Source organism: Coloeus monedula (genome assembly GCF_965178545.1).
Source record: "Coloeus monedula genome assembly, chromosome: 1".
Taxonomy (NCBI): Eukaryota; Metazoa; Chordata; class Aves; order Passeriformes; family Corvidae; genus Coloeus; species Coloeus monedula.
In genome coordinates, this window is record NC_138781.1 from 28,001,436 (window position 1) to 28,022,129 (window position 20,694).

Genomic DNA, 20,694 nt, shown 5'->3' on the forward strand with positions numbered 1-20,694 from the left:
CTCTTACAACCTCAGTATTATGAAGCAGAGGAAATTCAGCTGATAGCAAAAACTTGTGAATGCATGTTTTGCTTTCTCACCTATGGTTCTTTACATCACACTTCCAGATTAAAACTGAAATGAAACTAAGGCCTTATAAATAGAACTGGAAAGGAAACAGTTATGCAATAATTTATACAGGGATTTTTTTTTATTACAAACTAAACAAAAATCTCAGATGGAAGTTATTTCAGGAAATAAATTGACTCAAAACCAGTTTTTATGAAGTAAAACCAGCTTATTTTATTCCTCTTGAAGTCAAATATTTCTTATTATTCTATTCCCTCTTTCTCTATCTGCTTTTAAATAAGTCACTAAAACAAGAACACCATTGCAAACAAAAATAGAACAGGTTTTATTTTGGAAGAGCTTTGACTTTTGTAGTACTGTTCGTATTTTTCCAGCATTATTGTTTAACTGAATTTTTAGTGAATATCTTACCTACGGAAAATGAAAAAAAACCTGCCCAGCACTATTTGCTATACCTCTTTTTTCTTCACCATCACTTCTGCTCCCATCAAATCTAACAGCTTAGAGTGATGTAACATCACCAAAGACAAAAACATCCCACTTAGAGTTAACAAACAGGATCACATAAACTGTAAAAATCCAGGGGAGGGATGGATGTGGAATATTTTCCCTGAAGAACACAGCAAGTGGAAACATTGCCAGTCTCTTGGGGCTATACTCTGCATTGCAAACTGACTTAAAATCTGGCATATTAGAAACCAAGATCATGTTTTGTCCTTGAAAACAAGAAGGTTGAATGGAAAATAATTATAGCTGTAGTAAACTGGAACTAAATAACTGAGAACCCTTGTCCGTGTATAAAAGCAGGAGAGAAAGGCAGCAAAACAAATACACTTTGCACAAACACAAACACAGAGCATTATTGAAGCAAATCTCATTTTCCCCCCACTTACCAGACAGTATTCTGCAGTCATATGAGCTGTAGCCTTGAAAACATGCACAGCCCCATTCTGTACATTCCCCATTACCACTGCAGAGACTGGGACACTTTAAAGCAGTAAGTAGGCTCTCAACCGACTCTTCAAGTTCCTGTGGGTTGTAATTTATTTCTTCTAAAATTCTTTTCTCACATTCATTCTCCAACAGAGCTAAGGAAGCTTCTGCCCAACCGAGGTCATCTTTCAGCAGCAAATCTTTAACACACATATCGATGGCATCGCCTGTTCGCCGGCCAAGGAGGGCACCACAAGATCTTCCTATGCTAGAATTAGCTACTGCCTGCTGGCACAGGAACAAAGCACTAGATTCAGTGAGGCCTGAAGGTGTGGGCCAAGAAGGAAGGAACTTTTGGTCTGTGTCAGTAGCATGGTCCTCTGGGAAAAAATAACTGTATCCCTCTAAATCTGTTTGGCTGAGACTTTGGAAGAGGAATACCGGATGGTATTCATAATAATTTTGGCGCTTCCCTCTACTTGTAGCAGATTGACTTTTGTGAATATGACTGCTGTAATGGTGTGAATTTCTCCTAATGTCTAAGCTTGAACTTCCTTCTCTTTCTGTACCAGTATTTCCCACTGAGGTGGCAGAGAGACGTGAGTTTATTAGTGATGTTTTGTGAAGTTTGGTTTGATTAGTCTGCCTCTGCAGAAGTGCAGATGAATCCATTTCATGTGTAGATGAACGTTTCTTTAAGCCTCTGACAAGATCAGCAGGACCAAGATATTCATCAGTGACATCCAGTCCTGGTATCAAAGAAAGAAATCTACCATTTTCACTTTCTTTACAAGGCAGAGGAAGTTCTGACCGAGTAACCACCTCCAGTTTGTTCACCGGTTGATATAATCTGGCATCTTCAAGTGCACAGTCACAGAAGACAATTTTTCTAGAAGATGTTAAAGAAGCAGGTGTCTTGTCAAACAAGCTCTCTCCTGGTAAAATTCTAGCGAGGAAAGAAAAAGGTGAAACTGTATCATCTGAACTATTTTCTTTATGTTACTAAAGTATTAACTTTTTTTTGTTCTTTGTTGTTTCATACATACATAACATAATGCTATATATACAACATGTTATATAAAATATGTATGCTGAAAAGACAGCATGTCTGCAGCACACAGCTATAACACAAAACCTCAAGAGTAACTAATGAAAGAATTGAGATGAGTGGATGTTTTCTGTACACCCTGATACTTTGTTCTAAAGCTAATCAAAACAATCTTACATCATAGTACTTGAACACTTATTTGGCAATTCAGTTTCAATTTTCTCTTAAACTAATTATGGAATGCAATGATGACATTATAACATCAACTTAAAAACTTAAGGAGACTTTTTTTATTATTTTGACAAGTTTTTAAGACTGTGAAGGAAAGGTAGAAGCAAAAATGATGACATTTGATTTATCAACAGAAGCATTTTGTTACCTCCATTCCTTAATAAAAGAAAAAGGACCATTAGCATGGTTTGGGATTTCCATGCCACTGGCAGTGTGAAAGTCATTCTCTGCATTTCCATCAAAGGTGCCACACAGTCCCACTGTATGTCTGTAATCTGAACTGGGTGCCCTAAGTGTTATGCTCATTCCCCATTCACTCACATCAGCACGAACGAAAGCTCCAGAAGAAAACAAAACCTAAAAAGAGATTGAAGATAGCCTCATGAGAAATGTGAGGTTTTTATTTCACCTGTTCTGTAAGCAATTATTTACCACTTACTGTTACTTTTCTTCCTTGATAGGACTCAGTGATTCTGACATTGCTTCCTGTTGTGTCTCTATTTATTACAGATAAGTGTGGCTGTGATTCATGGAGCTGACCACTACACATGTCAAATGCAATTATATCACTTCCTTCCTTAGCAACAAAGCCACAGTTGCAGGATGCTGGGTAGTGAAGACTTCCACAGTCCCACTGGCGAACATGAACTTCAAAATCTCGAGATGTACTCTTGTAGAGAATAAATGTTCCTGTTTTAAAATTGTCATAGACTCTGGAATCAAAAGAATAGCACATGATATCACTTTGGTTATGAAATAACTGTACCACTACAGCTCAACAACTTTATTTTCAAACAGATTTCTAACATTTGGTGAAAATATTGATAGGGAAACTCATTCTGCCAAGTCAGAAAAAACAGTACAGCCCACAGAGCAAAACACAGCTTTATCCTGAGCAAACACCATCATATCTTCCTCTGAGCAGCGTTAAATCAAAAAACAAAACAAAACAAAACAAAACCACCAAAAAAAACCCCCACCTTATTTTTACAGCAGAAAAGAAGGATCATGAGTAGAATATATGTAGACAATGGCAGTGAATAGAAACAAAAGCATGAAGATACTGCCATTCCTTGATTTTTTTTAACAGTGCATATGGAAGGTACTTCTCAACCTTTTTGTTTCTACAACAGTACACATCCGCAGCAAGAGCAATAAGATGCATAGCAGTGTGCATGTGGGGGCAGCTGCTGAAAACTGCACAAGTACCCTTGACAAAATGATTTAGAAAGTCACATCCTTTTAAAAAGGTCTGCTTTATTAAGATGGAGATGGGGAGTGCTTATTCCCAATGATCATTTAAGATGAAAACCATAAATAGCAACTTGCTTTTTTACCTTAGGGTTAGCCATCTGTCCCCTGAAGCAAGGTTAAAATAGCCAATTTAATGATTCAGCAGCAAGAAAAAAAAAAAAAAAAAGAAAAAAGAGAAAGAAAACCCCCAAACTTTTGCTGTAAGTTTAATAGCCTCTTGGCTACAAATGGCATTTGACAGTCGATTGTAGACTGGCAATTTGCTTTGTGTATAATGGGCCAGCAGGCAAATTGCAGATGGCTGCACTACTGGGACTGCATCGGACTGTCCATAATTCAGTACATAATTTGTTTCCTCCGTTTGTAGAATAAAATAATTTATCCTTAAAAAGAAAGTTCTTTCTGTGCAGCATCATGCTTCCAGACAGATCACATTGCAGTGAAACACTGTTTCATGAGAAAGCTTGATCACAATGCATTCATGGTTACTATGCCCAGTCAAGACATCTAAAATTTCCACTGAAGGAGAAACTGCAAGATCAGGATAACCCCACTGACTTTATTAGTAGCAGTAGTCAAACTTCTATCACAGAACCCATCACAACTTTTATTTCCCCTTCTGTTATCATGTGTGGGCTGAACATCCTTATTTGGAGGCAACATATCCTCCTCTTCTCACCCAGCCACTTGAAGAAATGTGTTCCTGCTGAACAAAGAATGTAAAACTCTCAGGTGTGGAGCTTGTGTTTGTTCAGACATCTTTTGTGAACTGGAAACATCTTAAAAGAAAGAAGCACACCAAAAACAGCTGTGGCCAAGAAAGCTGTTTTCACTTCAAAATCCTTTTTGGCCAGTGACATGCAAGTGACAGCAGTATGTAAATGACTTTCAATGCCACTAACAAACACAGCAAAATACTACACAGACAGCTTCCAGTAATTCATCCTTACAAGGATTCAGATACTGACACACAGAAATAGGGAAAGTATGCTTTTGTTTGGAAACACCTCTGCATGAAAAGTTTTGTCTAATCAATCATTTTATCATGGTTCATATTTAATATACAAACATTTTTATCTTTCATAGTCAACAGGCTGCACAGCTACCACTCCTCTTGTCCATTTGCTTCATTCTCTTGCCACAACCCCAAAAATTGCCTTTAGAAATGCAAATATTACAAACCTCATCATGTCTGGAAAGCTTTTACCAACTAAAGCACATTTATCCTTATTGTCACAAAAAAAAAAGTAAAACAGTATAATTGCAGAAAACTACAGCTGACTTGTATCACCAGCACAGATGTAGAATAAATATAGAAATAATTAAAGAAATAAAACACACACCCCAAAACCTACCCACAAAAAATCCCAACACACTTAAAATTAAGAGCAGCAAGCCAGTAATTACCTTCCATCAAATGTAATTACATGAGGGTCAGTAAATGAGTAGCAGTAGGCAGTGGGTAGGTCCCTAACTGTAATCTTCAAAACAAAGAAACAAATTGTAAAACATGTCAGATTAGGAAACAAATGGACTCAGGCACATTATTTATCTTATTATAGTGATGCCATGAAGATTTTTTGCCTTTTCTTTTATACCCCTATTATACCTTTTTACAACTTCTTTATTCCTGGTGCTTTTTGCCTACATTCTTGAACTTGTTTGTCAAGCTAAGAGACTAAACATTTTAGAAGCTTTGTAGCTAGGGATCAGTGTGCCCCAGACCCCAAGGTCCTCTCCAGAACATATTCTGTAAACCAAGATAGAACCATCCAGGGGAAGGCTCCTTGGGGAGGGGGGCTCACTTGAGCCTCTCATTGGGGAATCTTTGATAGATATGCTAATTAGTAAAACCTATAATGTTATACCCAATGTTGGGGGGGAAGTAACAGGAAGAGAGACACAGAGACACAGGGAAAGACTCGGGGTACATCTCGATGCATATGACCTGGACGTGCGCACCTAAGGATCCTTAAAAATAAACACCAAAGTAAAATCCCTTTTCCCCTTCTAACCGTGTACGACTCTTGATTTTAAGACCAGGAAAAGGCATCAATAGTGGTTTACTTTATACTAAATATATTATATTATACTTTTAATCAATCTGAGTAATTATGTCAATATAAAAATGTAAAAGAAAAAAATTCAAATTAAAAGACTTTCAAGAAAAAATAAAGCAACTAAAATCAACCATTTAGAAATCTTGGTGTGAATCAGCAAGTCACAACTGAAATAAAAGCTTCATTAACACCAGCCACACTTCTGGCCAGTTTACAGAGCTTAACATGAAGATTTTTAACCTGCATGCTTTCTGGAACATAGCCATTCCACAGGAAATTCTCACTGGATATAGGTTCGACTGCAATTCTGGTAATCCTGTCTCCATCCTGCATGAAGTCTGTCACAGCAGTGAAATAAATTACAGCTTGACTACAGATTCCATTATTGCAAGATTTCTGGAGAAGATCCACATGACAAGAAGAAAGAGCCAAGTTTAGACCTAACTGCTCTTTACCTGTTTTAAAGAAAACACATTATTAGTGAGTTCTTCTAAATAAGTCACGTTCCGCATATTACTGTTAATATAGATACTAACTTATTTACACACACTTTCATAAATTAAAATAATTACTCATTTTTCTTGGGTTTGGTCCGGTCATGTAAAAAACCTCCTCTCTACCTCTTCATATACACACCCAACAAAATGTTTTTGCATTTCCCAGTTTGATAGACAAATAGGAATCATGATAGGCCTGCTAATGTGGAAAAAAATGGTTGTCTACATAGGCAAGGCTCCTCCTGGTTCACAGGATTTGTGCTTGAAAAAATATTACAGAAAATGTCTATAACGGTAAAAAATGAAGACTTTGTGACTGCATAGATCATACTTGCAGTGCAACAGGTAAACAAAATCAACTGAATTATAAACTTTACAAGTATTACAGTATTCTGTCTATTCAAGTTAAAGAATATGACTCTGATATCAATGTCTACCAAAACAACACTTACAAACTTCAACAAGTAATTCTTTCATATTTTCAGCAGCATTATACAGACTGTGAATCCTTTTTGTAATATTTTAGAAAGTATTTTACAGTGTCACAACTTCTTTGAAGAAGGAAACCAGCATAGTATTTATAAAACTCCATTAAATATGCAAAATATAACAAAATCAGGGTAATACTTACCTTCATCAACACTATTTAATGTCAGTGAGATTTTGCAGTCACTTTCTAGCTGGCTAAATTCAGGGCAAGGAATAGGAATGCTACTTTCTATTGTCAGTCTGTATTCCTTCCCATCTTCTGATATATCATATGTTTCTGCATGTATCTAGCACAGAAGAAAATGTACTTAAAATACAATCTGTGAGTAAACTGCAGCACTGCTTCCTAATCAGTTAGGAGTGCTTATTTACACAGGCTGAGGAGCAGCAGCACATTGAGAAGAGGCAGACACAGCAACCAGAGTCCTGAAGAGATGGGTAAAGGGGCAAGGATAAGGAAAAGGCAAGAGTAAAGGTTAGCTAGAAAGGTAAGGAGTTAGCAAACCACATTAACACCACAAAAGTTAGTAACTCCTGGAAGCCAAGATACAAACAGTTTTGTGTACTGTCTGGGGGAGGGGGGGAAGGAAGGAAGTGGGAAGCTACCTGCAGGCAACAATTCCAAAAGAATTTGGAATATTTCTCCTGGGATTCCTCTCTGCAAGCTTACAATACAGATCACCAAAAACATATAACCAAAAACTCAGTTAGAGATCAGTAATAGGGGCCTACAGCTGAGCTTGGTAGGCTGGGTAGAATCCTGAATGCAGACTCACAGGAAAACAAAGATAACCCATTGCCTCTTTGCAGGGTACACTGTAGAACTGCACTTCCATGAGAGAAATCTGGGCCCCGATCCCACAGAAACAAGCTCAGGCTAAGTCAGCAGGACTATACCCAATATGTAATGACATGCAGTACATCTTTCCGGGACTGGGATCCCACTCTTGGCCAGCAAATGGCTCTCTATAGCTCTATCCACAGTAGGAACTATCACTGGTTTGGCACTCAGCCTCTGACCAAGCAGCACAGCACAGCCCACCTCCCAGCTACCCTCCTTTAAGCCCAGACCAGGCTGGCTCAGGGCTGTCACCTCAAACTTTATGAGCACAGCGCCAGTCGGCTCCAGCTGCTGGAAACCAAGGCCCACACTGGGTGTGCAAGGTGCCAATTCAGCCTTCCTGCACCTTGAGTACATAGGGAGCACACAAACCACTGCAACTCTCTTGCTTTTGGACAAATTTAAGTGCACCTCAGCTGACAACATGCTCTATTAATTCACAGTTAATACATTTTAAGTGCCTTCTAGTCAGATGACTGATTGCTGTAGCAACACTCAAAGATTACTACTACGTTATGTTTTTACAAAGTTACCTTAATCCCAGCAAAAAATTCCTTGCTCTCAACTGAAGAGCTTTGTATATCTGGCTTCTCCATGAAAAAAGCAGAACTGCTACAGTAGACCTGTAGGGCAAAACCAGAATAACAGAATACATTTTTGGTATGGTCACATGAAGACAAAACCCTACCACCATGGGTTGGTTCAATGGATTCATTGGCCTATCTTCTGGTTGCACCAGAAGGTACCAGTTGCCAGTGGTAAGTACAGCTAAAGAAAAAAACAGAAACAGACTGAGCATGCTAGGACCTTCTGGCATATTCTAACAGTGGTGCAGAGACTCGTTCAACTAATGGCTGCAGAGAAATCATATTTAATGGATACCTAAAAAATCTTTTCTGGAGCATTTCTGCAACCAATGATATCTGTGAAATGTATTTTACACTTGCTTATATGTTATTTACTACGTTCTTTTCCATTTCTGTTTTTGCCCTTTAATTTTGTTTAGTGACCATTAGATCTTAGATTATGTTTTTCCTGCTGTTATGGACCTGGATAATTTTTTTCAAGATGAGGAATTCAGTGTGGTTTCCCTCCATTGAACCAGTTCCATGCTACTAGACACTATGGTTTTGCTTTGGTTTTGTGTTCGTTTTGGGGTTTGTTTTTATTTTGCTGTATCCATTTTGAGATGTGTTCACCACACATGCAGTATTTCTGATCCGGAAAAAAAGAAGAGATTCACAGCAGCAGGAGGTAGCTTATGATTGTGCCTTTCCTTTTGACTGTCACCAAGCCAACACTGTCAGGCAAGTCTTCGCAAAGTCCCCAAAGGATTTTTGAGGATTAACAATTGCTATTGCTGTCCATAAACCATCCAAGCAGCCTGGCTTTGGCCTGAACATACATATGCACACCAATCATGTTTTTTTGGGTTTTATTTTCTCCAGGAAAAATTAACCTGTATTTCAGTATATATATGTAAAAGGTTTATTGATTTTCCAGTGCTTAGGCTTCTCAAAGTTACCATGAGAGCCTAAGTCCTCATTCTGGTACAATGGAAGGTAGGGCATCACACTGCTTTTGATGGCAGAGATTAAAACATATAAATCCAAGACACAAAACCAGTAAGCAGCAGCTCATCCAGAGAAAAAATATCTATCTAATGAATCAACAACACAGCTTTTCATAACCTCTGGCTCTTACAGCCTCTCACTGAGATGCAGTTGCATCCAAAAATCCTCTTAACTTACAGTATTCTAATAAAAATTTACCTCCTGGAGGCACATTGCACTGTATTGAGACAAACAGTATCAAAACCTTAAAGGCAGTGGTAGCTATAGTTCTGTGGTCTTTACACATTCATATGGGCAGTTGGTGTAAAGTAGAGGCAGTAGGCTGCTGCCAAGAAAACTTAAGCAGCAAGGTGCTGGACCTCTCGCTAAAAACTGTCAGTGTCTACTGAGCCATATTTGCAAATACACAAAGAAATCACATTAATGTTTTAACCTACTCTGTCTCCAAGTCTGACGTTTATCCCATCTAGTTCTAGAAGTGAGAAGGTATGAACTGCTGTTTCATGTGTAAGTTCTTCCTTGATACCTTCAGGAGAAAGTCTTGACCAAGTTACAATGAATCCAATAGAGCTGTTTGCAATAGGAATGTCAAAGGTACACCTTAGGTAGATGCTGCCTTTGATCATCTCTGCTACAACTTCAGGAACAGATGGAAGTGGTGGTGACACAGACGGAGATGATGTAGGAGCCAGGTTACCTAGTCAAACAGAAGTGTGGTCTGTGCTTTTTATTCTGCACAAAATCAGTATTGGATACAATGACATTGACATATCTTTTGCCAATTAATACACTAATAATATTACCTTTTTCATTTGTGGAAATACTACACAATTTCTTAAGAGAATCAAAGAAAAATGTGTATCTTTCTTTTATTAATTATTACATGGAGAAAAAACTCTTTATGAGCTTTTGATTAATTCTAGCCAATAGGAAGGTGATAAAGAGGGGAAAAAAAGGCAATCCAAAAAACCCCAAACAAGAAAATAAAATACGATTCATTATTTTACCAGGCAGGAGAGAACAACAAGCAAAGCAATGTGTCTTACAGAAGAATAATTTCACTATTTATGAACACAGTGGGGAAAAGAAAAAGAAAAATGAAAAAGAAAAAGGCTATTTAGAAACGAACAGAGCAAGCAGCAATATGATTTGTAGATTCCTCTTATATTTTACTCCTGAAGAATCAAAGTAATCTGTCATTCAGCATAATTACAAGTACTTCTTGACATTTTGATATTCAAAATATTCTGAGAAAGAACTTTTGTAATCCAAGTTTGTCTGAAATTACCTTCCAACTGCTCATTTTGCAGCAAACCAAGCAATACCCTTGATAACATGAACAAGTTTTTATTCAAGACATAATATGACTAAATGGTGACATTATTGGGTCACAGATGCACAGAAAACTTTGAAAATCAAAACAAAATACTCACTGCTACAGATGCCTTCAATTCCCATTCCCTCAGGATCACAAGTCTGTGGCCTTGCATCTGAAACAGCTACAGATTGTTTTGACATTGTATATTCACACACATACCGAATACATACACCAGTGCTCTTAGATTATAGACCAAATGTCACAAAACACTAATTGAAGTGCAAACTTGCAGAATAGAAGCAGTCTTTTAATCTGAACCACGCACAGCTATGACAGCAGTGAGCACAAAGCCCTGTGTTGGAAATCATCTAGGACGAAGGGCATAGAACATTCTAACACCTCTACAACTTTTACTGCTGATGTGCTCAGCCAATACTTATACAAGTCGTTAGCAAATAAAAAGGAATTATACTATTCTCTTAAATATATATTTTGCTCCCCAAACTCACATCTGAACACTTCAGCTGTAACCCTGGACAGTGAAGTTCAGTGCAGACATGCTTTGAAAAAAATCACACAGAGGCCTAAGGAAAAGTGCTTGTGCACTGCTACTGTTTTGTATTTTGAACACTGTAGAAAAATAAGTGGAACTTGGATTTAACATGAAAATGCCAGTTAGCCACTTTACTCAAACAACATCAAAAGGGCAGCAGCAACACTGGAAATCCCATTCACCAAAAAGACTGAAGAACAGATTTTGCTGTTCCACACTTCAGTGGTATAACGTTTGAATTCCATAGCATGTAGAGGACAGATTGAAAATTTGCCTCAGTTGTTTACAGCTATCAAGTGTTAAAGAGAAAGCACAGTACACATGGTAACCTAGATACAAAAAGCAGTACAACAGTACAATGTACTTTACATGACAAAAACATCTTAAATGCAGGGATTTAAACTCAAGATGTGTTTCAGATTTACAGCATTCAGCAGAGGCAAACAAGAGTTATGCTTTTTGCCTGCTTTGCTTTGAGGCAGTAAAAATTTGCTAGTTCGCTGTCTAGCTGTGATTTTATATCTTCTTTCCTCATCATGTACCAGGATGCAAAGTAAATTGCAAGTCCTATTGTGCAGGAGTTTTCTTCATTGTTTCAGGCACATGCTTCCTGAACCCTTGGAGAATGTCTTAACAATTGGATCTAAAGGTGCCAACATGGCACCAGAAAATCCACTGATAGATTTGCTATTAAGCTTTTGAAAGAAGTCAGTAATAGAAAATATGACTCCAAGCAATACAGCATATGATGCATGAAAATATTGCTGGTATTTTCACAATGGTGTGTTATACAAGCTAACAAGAATTTCCTACTACACTAATTTGTCACAGTTTCACTGTATTTATAACTGTAAGGATTTAACCACGGGTTCCTTATCTGAAAAATCTGTCATGAATAATGAAATACTGAAGTCTTGAGCTGTGAACACCAAGATACTTCTGCAGCACAAGCACCCAAGACAGTGGGAGACATTGCAAAAGGTCTCCTGTTCTTTCTCATAGTACTAATAAAATGTGTATCAGTAGAGCATTTGTGTGTTGAATTTTCTTCTAGCAACAACATGTATACTCTCCAGAAAGATGATAAGAGTTACAACAAAAATATTCCTAACAATGCTAAATAATAATTGATATAAATACAGTTTGCTCAAGTTCTTGAGACAAAATTTACTCTGGTACATAATTCTATGCATTTTAAGTAATGAATATTTGGACAGTTTGAGTGCAATGAACGACACTGAATTTTGACTTCTAGATGTGTCTTATAACCCCACCTCATTATATGGAAAATTTCAATTCTTGAGTTTCTGGGCTTTGAAAATTAGTGAGATGTTACATGTAAGTTAAAGAGGGGTGAAGTGAACCCACCTCATCATTTCAGATCATTTCTTCTCTAGTATCCATATTGAAATTCAGGATTGCAAGAAATTTTAGCAAAACTATTTCCTGACATTTCCACTCCACCAAATATCAGACAGATATAGATCAGAAACACACCCCCTTAGCTGAGTTAGAGCATGCATTTTCTTACCTTCTGCACAATACCCCATGCATCCTTGGGTGGGCTGCAGTAAGTAAACAAAGAAATCTCCGCAGTTCCTCACCCTGACAGGGATTCGGAAAAGACAGCAGTCTTTTGAAGTGCTGGAGAAAAACTGCCATGTAGCACAAGCTGTTAACTGTTTCATCTCACCAGGTTGAGGCATGGATTCTGAGTCCCTCAGAGACAACCAGACAGGGGCTTGAGTCCCACAGTGATTCATCTTCAGCACCAGAGAAAAACATCAGGAAATGGTTAATGCTACATCAAACTGTTGCTGTGCTTCAATGAGAGGTACATATGTAATTAATTTCTCGCAAGAGCTTTTAGCAAAGTTCAGACAGTATAACAGAGGGATTGCTGACTTTCCTCCTCAAGGTTGAATACAAACGCACACAAAAGAGACCTAAGACCTTTTTTGAGCCTATCGAATTTGTGTTTGTTTCTAAAGACAGGCTACAATTTAGTGCCTGAAGAACTCAACTGGAAGCCACACCTGAGCGTTTTGCTCAAAAAAGCTCACGGTGGTGTTATGGCTTAGTGAGCTACTTTGCACCATTAACCTACAGTAAGTGACTGTGTGGATGCTATCAGAGCACAGCAAACACAGTGTAGAGCATAAGTACACTGAGTATCAACTAAAGGTGTTAAAGCTGACACCTTTTACTGCCCTTTGTCATCAACTGAAGGCTCAGCTAACCTGGATTTCTTCTTAGAGATGTGGGCAGCTGATGCATTTGTATGTTTAAACTGGTTTGTATTAATTTAAAAGCAGTTAATTGATGGGATTTTAGTTTATTTTTTAAGAGACTGTGACTGTGAAATTTCAATTCATTAGAAAAATCAAGGGTAAAATATTCTAACGACATTTTCAGGCTTTTTAAGGAAGGAAGTGTCTTAAAAAGGGGAAACTAAAAAGATGTATCTCCTTAGAATATAACAGAGCTCCAAAATAAAGCTCCAAATAAGCTCCAAAATAAAGAATTACACATCTGAAGCATTAAATATTTCAAGCAATTATTGAGTCTTTGGAGGCTTTCAGATGGCAAGGAAACTAATCTTCAGTCAGCTCTGTTAGTTCAAGCTATTTTAGGAGTAATCTCTTCTGTGACATGATGACTTTAAAAGCTCCACAGTTACTGGATTCATGTGGCTGCAAGTCTTTACACTGCTCTCACACGGCCTTCCTAACACACTGGCCATCACAGAGTTCCAGCTTTACAGCATGATAGCCCTGCTATGCTGCCACTGAGAAAACTTCTTTAGCACTGAGTAGAAATTACAGTTTTTGAGTCCTCTGAAAGGGATTTAATTTATCATCCTCTGCTACTGCCAATTCAGTGTAAAATTTTCAATGCTTAAGACTTAATTTTCCAGCTAACACATTTTAATATAATCAAGTTTTTAGGGAAGATAGGTACTTTGTATTGTTCCACATCAGTTCCCTTAACCATACTCTTTTTTTATACCTACCCTACTGAAAAATTCTTCACCAAAATATCTATTTCTCAGAATCAAATGATTTGTAGCAATACCTCCACGCACTTGGTTGGCATCTCAGCAGGCTTATCAAAAACCATGAAGCGATACCATCCTGGTGTTAGGGAATGGTCACAGATTAAATCCTGAATAGATGATTGCTGGAGGTGGGATGAATCAAAATCCACACTTCGGTAAGGGCTCTGCAGGATCTGATGTCCACCAGGAGAGCACTCAAGAACTGTGGAGCAAGAGCATTTCAAGTATCAAGATGGAATGCCTAACAAATATTTTAGAAAAGATGTCAAGCATTTTTAAGTGAAAATAAGGATATGTTGCAATATCATGTGAAACTAATTTTATGAAAGAATATATTGAAGTCTTAGTAAGAACTACTGTGGATGTTAGCACTCTGAAATTAAATAGAATTCATTATGTCATAACTTTCCTTCTTGTAGTGGACAGTAAATGCAATACTAACCACGTAGGCACTTACCCTGGATGCAAAACCAGTGGGAAGGAATATGTTTATACATATACCTGGACTTGGGTTTTCTCATCCCACTGGTGTTTGCGAAACCTGAACACAAATGGGGTGTCAGATATACGAGAATATAAAAACCTTACCTTAAGAGGAGTAAGGATTATCCAAAGGTCTTTGGATAGAATAGACTATCACTTTACAGAACTCCTCTGGATGAAATTAATTCCTTCATATGGATGAGAGAGTTGGATAGCTGCATGCAGTTTGCATGTATACATGCAGAACATAGCAAAAGCGTGTATGAAAATGGGTAGATGCTTGGTTAAACATTTTAAGTCAATTTGCATGAATGACATACTAAATACATACTAAATACAACTGCCAAACATATTTTTTGACATTTAAGTGACCTTGCGGAAAAATTCTCTCAAAATTGATAGATAAAATGAAGGATCAGAATATGAAGAAGTCTTTATCACAATTTTTTAAAATGCAAACTCATTCAGAAATAAAGCAGAATGACAGAATTTCTGAGTCTGATCAGGCAGCTGAGTTGACTTCTGTCAAAGACAGTGACAACAAAAGTTCTGGCTAATGGCATATTTACATGCAGAATACTGAATAGCCATTGTTTTTCAGGAATGTGCTTGAGAAGTGAAAGTAGGGAAAAATACAGTAAGGGAATGTTTATAAATAAGTGACATTAAAAGTATACCTATCTATTTACCTTGCTTCTAAAAATGGACAGCAACTGATGCGGACTGTGAATAAAATTTTGGGTTATACTGAATGATACAGTGAATCTTAATTCTTGCCTTCATTATGCTACTATTGACTTTAAAGATGCAGCTGTAAGCAAAGCTGTCTAATGTTACATTTTGAATATGAAAGCTCTGATCTCCAGGTTTGTCTGTATTTGTCACATATTTTGCATGGTATAATTGTGTCACTGATTAGAAACATCTTGGCTCAAGTCATGCAATGATTTACTATCTTCCACATTTTTCATGCCATTCTAGATAACCACAGTTATAAAACAGTTTCAAAATCAGGTAATTCCCCACCTTTAAATGGAGAATATGCCCTAGTGAAAGAATACTTTATCTCTTTCAGCACAGTATGAGAATCCTACAGTCTTTCAAAGACTGAAGATTTAATCTGATATGGCTTTAGGCTACCCAGGCAGGTAACAATAGCTTTATCTTCTATCCTCTAAGGGCAGCTGGAAGTCAGTGTGATTGACTGTGCCACCACTGTGTTTCTGAGTTTCTTGTAGTAGCCTGTAGGCTATTCATGTCCATACAATTTGACCTTACAGGGAACTTACCCTTCACTGGAATTTAGAGAAAAGCTCTTGAAGAATCACAGGTCAGTCATGTGTGTTATTGAAATGTTTTTCGAGCAACCTACAGCACAAGCAGTTTACGAACCATGATGAAAGTTTCTTCCTGTCCTCTGTTTTTTACTGGAATTATCCCTCTCATACAGCACCCTCATTAGTTTTCTTTCCTGTAACTGAATCACTCCTGAAACAATTAATATCTGTTACCTTCTCCATTAATAAATCAAGCTGGACATGACAAGTCTTTATTTTCTTTTCTTCCACAATTTAATTAGATCATCGTTTGATAGATCTTTAAAACAGCTGACTGTAGTCACTTGTAATAGGGTTATAAATCCTACTAAAGATCAAATTATAAGCTTCTTATTATTATGCATATCACTTTAAAATGCCATCAAGCTCTTTATGAATCCAGTGTATTCTTTTCTCCTTTCTACAAGTATGCTAATATTTCTATAGTTATTGTTTGGAAATCTTTTGTTGTGTAACACGGGTTGATTTTTTTTTTGTTTGTTTGTTTTTTGTTTTTTGTTCTGCAAAACAACTGGAAATAACTGTCATCATCAATAACACAAATAAAAATGTTGTGGTGGCCAAGCCCTCTTCCATATAAAACCAACGTTTTTACACACCTGACTGTAACTGAAGTGCTGTCTAACTTCAGCAGCAGCAGAAACAAATAAAATTATCATATTTATGGACAGACACGCAAAAAATTAATGTCATGTTCTGTGCAAAAAAATTACCCCTGCAGAACAGATCTGCTCCAACCAGAAGCATTTAAGAGGGAGTTGGCTACATTTTCCACTGAAATAATGATTTCCTTATTCAAGATGCCTTAAATAAAAATAGATTTTGATATAAGCATTCTTTCAAATATTATTCTCAGGATGATGAATATTGACTTTGCTGAAATGCTCCAGAAAACTTTGCCTGTGTCTAACACCCAGCAATTTTATAGAATCATCGACCAGTTTGGGCTGGAAGGGACTTTAAAGATCATATAGTTCTAACTTCCCTGACACAAGCAGGGACACCTTTCCCTAGACTAGGTTGCTCAGAGCTCCATTTAAGCTGACCTTGAACACTTCCATGGATGGGGCAGCTACAGCTTCTCTGGGCAACCAGTTCCAGTGCCTCACCACCCTCACAGTAAAGAATATTTTTCTACCATCTAATCTGAACCTACTCTCTTTCAGTTTGAAATTACCACCTCTTGCCCTGTCACTACATGCCCTTGTAAATAGTGTTTCTCCATCTTTCTTGCAGGTTTCCCAATGATTCAAGTCTGACAAAATTATAAGGAACTGAAAACAGGTTCTGATAGCTTGAAAGTGCTAAGGAAGGTTACCTACAGGGCAGGCTTACCTACCAGCTCTGTCCAGGATGTGAGCAACATTAAATTAGGGGAAGATATCTGCGCTACTGGTGACTTTACTTCATCCACAATCACAAAATATTCTAACACGTTCTGACACAAAACAGAACACTCATGTATGTTTTAACAAAATTTAGCATTTACTCATGATTATTCTTAATGGAAACCTTTCGATATATATGGGAGTATTCTTTTAATTTTTTTTTATGGACCTTTAAATGTATTAGTAATTTAATAACTTTCATTTCAAATATTTGTGAAAGAATAATGAAATTCTAATTATAAAATACACAAATGAATACTTGAGAAATAAGAGAAATATTCAATCTCCTCTGTAGATTGTGTACCTGTGTTTTCACTTAAGCTAGAGGAGATACACGCAATAGGCTATCAGTAGGTTATTAGGAAAGACTTGTTTCTAGAAAGTTGTAACTCTCCCATTCTTTTTTGAGGTCCAGATACAACACACTGCCTGCTGAAAAAGGCAGTCAATCGTGGGAAAATACGCAGCTGTTTCCCTAGAATTTGAGTTTACTTATCATACTCTGTGCTTCTTTCCGCAAACACCCTATATATACTGCACATGGCTCTCTACTGTTCTTTGACTTGTGTCTCTGCACACCAGGAAGAATTTGATTCCATATTTGCTTTTTCTTCACTGTTTTCAGGACTAGTGCAGTGAGCTTTGCTTTGATCCATCCCAGACTGCCTTGGTCCTGATGGATACTGAGAAACGTGACTAAGCTGCAACATCTTAAACACATGGATAGCTTTGTGCTAGAGGATGAGCGTTTTTGGAGATACAGACAAAATCTCTGCACACGCTTCGAGGTTTCTACCATGGCTGTTGTAAACTGGGTCACATAATAGGTCCTCTGAACACCTTAACCAAAAGTCAGAAGTTTCTGAAATCAACACAGGAGCTCATTTACCCCAAGGAGATATTAAGTGGCTCCTGATGACTATCTCTGAGGCAGTCGGGTGGAAAATTAGTTCCACAAAGGAAGGGCTTTTCAACTTCCTGTTCACATCTCTATTCCATCCATGTGCAAAGAGGGGTCAGTGATTTTTCACCTGTCCAGAATGTTTCCAACAGGATGGAGCAGTCAGGAACTGAGGACTGCTGGGTACAATCTGGAGTAGAAATGGGAAAAGGAATCACAGCAGACTACAGACAGGCAAGGGCAGAGTGGCAGCACTGGCAATCCAGTTCCTCAGGTACAAAAAGCTTGTATCTCCTGCTGCCCAAAGGCTGGGGTCTGGCAAATGACCATTGATAAACTAACAGAGTCTTTAGTAAGCGCCCACTCTGAGTGTGAATGTGCTTTTTCTTGCATCTACTGACTGCAAAGGATGCAGCATACCAACATCCCAAGGTAGCAACTAGAACTGTGACTGGATTTAACAAAAGTATTTGTGGATCTAAACTCTTCCAAAATAATAAAATAGAAAAAAGTTCACTTTTTGGAAGAAGCTATCCTGGAACAACTTTTTAGAGTAAAAGAAGAATATAAAAATTTGTGCAGCCACCTAAAAAATACCATCTTTTCTGATGAGACCTATAAAAGAACATGAGCAAAAATGTTGTAGCAATGACAGTATTGCAATCCCATGGAGCAGGAAAATGGTGACTTCTACTCATGGACCAATGAAGAAAATCGAACCACAAATTAATACATCTTTATACAAAAACCTCATCAGACTGGGCGTTAAAACCACTTTCAGCCTTTTCAACCACTCCTGTTCACACCCTATGGGGTGCTTTGCAAAAGTAGTAAATAATCACATAACCTTTATGAAAGAGTAAAATATGTGTTTACAGAATGTTTTCTAGTAGTTCTCATTGCAGTATGTTATTGTATCTACTCTTGATGTGGTTTTTCTATCCGAAATTTGAACTATACAGACACAGGTTTTGCAGAGGTCCCAAGTAAGGATGCGCCAAGGCGCTGCCTGTGCTCCAACAACAGGCGAAGAGCGCCGGGAAGAAAGGGTGGGAGACCCAGCACCCCTGGTCTTGGAGTTCCCCTCGGCAGGTTTTCCCCGCAAGTGCGCTGTGACAAGGACAGTTCCTACGTTGACTGAACTTATGAAGTTCAGCCTCTTCCAGGGAAACCTGGGACACGCAGCCCCTGCGCTCGGCGGCAGGCGATGCGCGGGCACGGGGAGAGCCGGGGCTGCCCCGCAGCAGCCGCCCGTCCCGCTCGTTCAGCTGCCTGTGCCCGGTGCCTGTGCCCGGTGTCCTGTGCCCGGTGTCCTGTGCCCGCTGTCCCGTGCCCGGTGTCCCGTGCCCGGTGCCTGTGCCCGCTGTCCCGTGCCCGGTGTCCCGTTCCCGGTGCCCGGTGTCCCGTGCCCGGTGTCCTGTGCCCGCTGTCCCGTGCCCGCTGTCCCTTACCTCGCCGGCGGGCCCCGGCCGCCGCCAGCCAGCCCAGCAGGGCGGCGCAGAGCCAGAGGCGCGGGGCTGCGGGGACGGCCCCCGGCATGGCCCCGCCGCTCCGCTCCGCTCCGCTCCCCGCGCTCCCCGCCGCACTGGCTCCCGGCCCGGCCGCGGCTCCCGGCGCCTGCGGCCGCTCCGTGCGCCCACCCCGCTCCCCCGCGCAGCCCCTCCCCCGGGGGCCTCGGCCCGGCCCCCTGCCCCACCCGGCCCGGCCCCGCCAGGGTCGCCGAGGGGGTGTCCGTGCCCCGTCCCGGCTCTGGGGCCGCCACGGCTGGGGGCTTGTGCCCGGGCCGCTGTGGCATCCTCCGCCCGGGGCTCCCTCGTGGGGGTTCTTTGCAAGGAAAGGAAAGAAACAGTCGTTGGTTCTTGTCGGGGGATCAGTGAAGATGCTTTTCCATATCGCAAACAGGTCCAAAGAGACCCAGAGCAGGCTGGCATCGTGAGCAATGCCCTATTGCCCTCCAACCCAGAATTGTAGTTATTTTCTGATGCACAATAAAACGCTGAAGAAGAGCCGGTTTCAAATTGGCCCTTCAATAGATCACCAAGAGTATTTTACATGTCTTTAACCTTTACTATATGTAACCTTCACTACCATTAATGCAGACTGAGTTTAGCAAATATTTGACAGTTCCAAGAGCCCATGTTTTAAGACTTGCTGAGAGATGCTCCTCTTCACAGATGTCTGTCAGAGAACAAAAAGCTGTACAAATCTCAGCATTTAGGATTTGGTGGTATTTCCCTTGTAGGCCTGAGGTTGTGCAGTCATTGAACCACTTTGCACACACCGAGCAGTACAGCAGTCCACAGAAATGTTTCACATGCTCTGTAGCATATGTAGGCCTAAATCTAAAACATAAAAGTTGATGACACTCAAACAGAGTTTACTGCCATCCACTGAACATCTGCCAGGCTGCAATGGTCAGCGAGGACTGCTTCCATGCGGTACTGACCTGGGTGGCTCTTTGCAGAGCAGCTTTCCCTGCAGGAGGAGGTATCAGGGACTCAAGGCAGAGGCACAGCAGCATTGTGGGCGTAACCTCAGTCCTCTTTTGCTCACATACCCTGAGCTTCTTCATGGCAAGGAGCAGTTCAGCTCTATGATGGCAGTGAGTTTTTAAAGAGAATCACTGTCACAGCCTGAAGCTGAATCTGGCGTCTTGGATT

General features: G+C 39.4%; 1 protein-coding gene across 1 annotated transcript in view; it reads right to left on the reverse strand.

The window, feature by feature from the left end:
• VWDE (von Willebrand factor D and EGF domains) overlaps positions 1–19,573 on the reverse strand; it is a gene marked incomplete at both ends in the record, with an annotated part of 34,398 nt that extends 14,825 nt beyond the window's left edge. Inside the window, 12 exons of the mRNA XM_082286273.1 lie at positions 963–1,948; positions 2,430–2,638; positions 2,721–2,994; positions 4,943–5,016; positions 5,836–6,050; positions 6,724–6,868; positions 7,956–8,045; positions 9,434–9,693; positions 10,430–10,495; positions 12,399–12,630; positions 13,943–14,127; positions 19,486–19,573. Of these exons, the coding sequence (XP_082142399.1) occupies positions 963–1,948; positions 2,430–2,638; positions 2,721–2,994; positions 4,943–5,016; positions 5,836–6,050; positions 6,724–6,868; positions 7,956–8,045; positions 9,434–9,693; positions 10,430–10,495; positions 12,399–12,630; positions 13,943–14,127; positions 19,486–19,573 (2,824 nt within the window). The remainder of the gene's footprint in view (positions 1–962; positions 1,949–2,429; positions 2,639–2,720; positions 2,995–4,942; positions 5,017–5,835; positions 6,051–6,723; positions 6,869–7,955; positions 8,046–9,433; positions 9,694–10,429; positions 10,496–12,398; positions 12,631–13,942; positions 14,128–19,485) is intronic.
• Between the last annotated feature and the right edge of the window lie 1,121 nt (positions 19,574–20,694).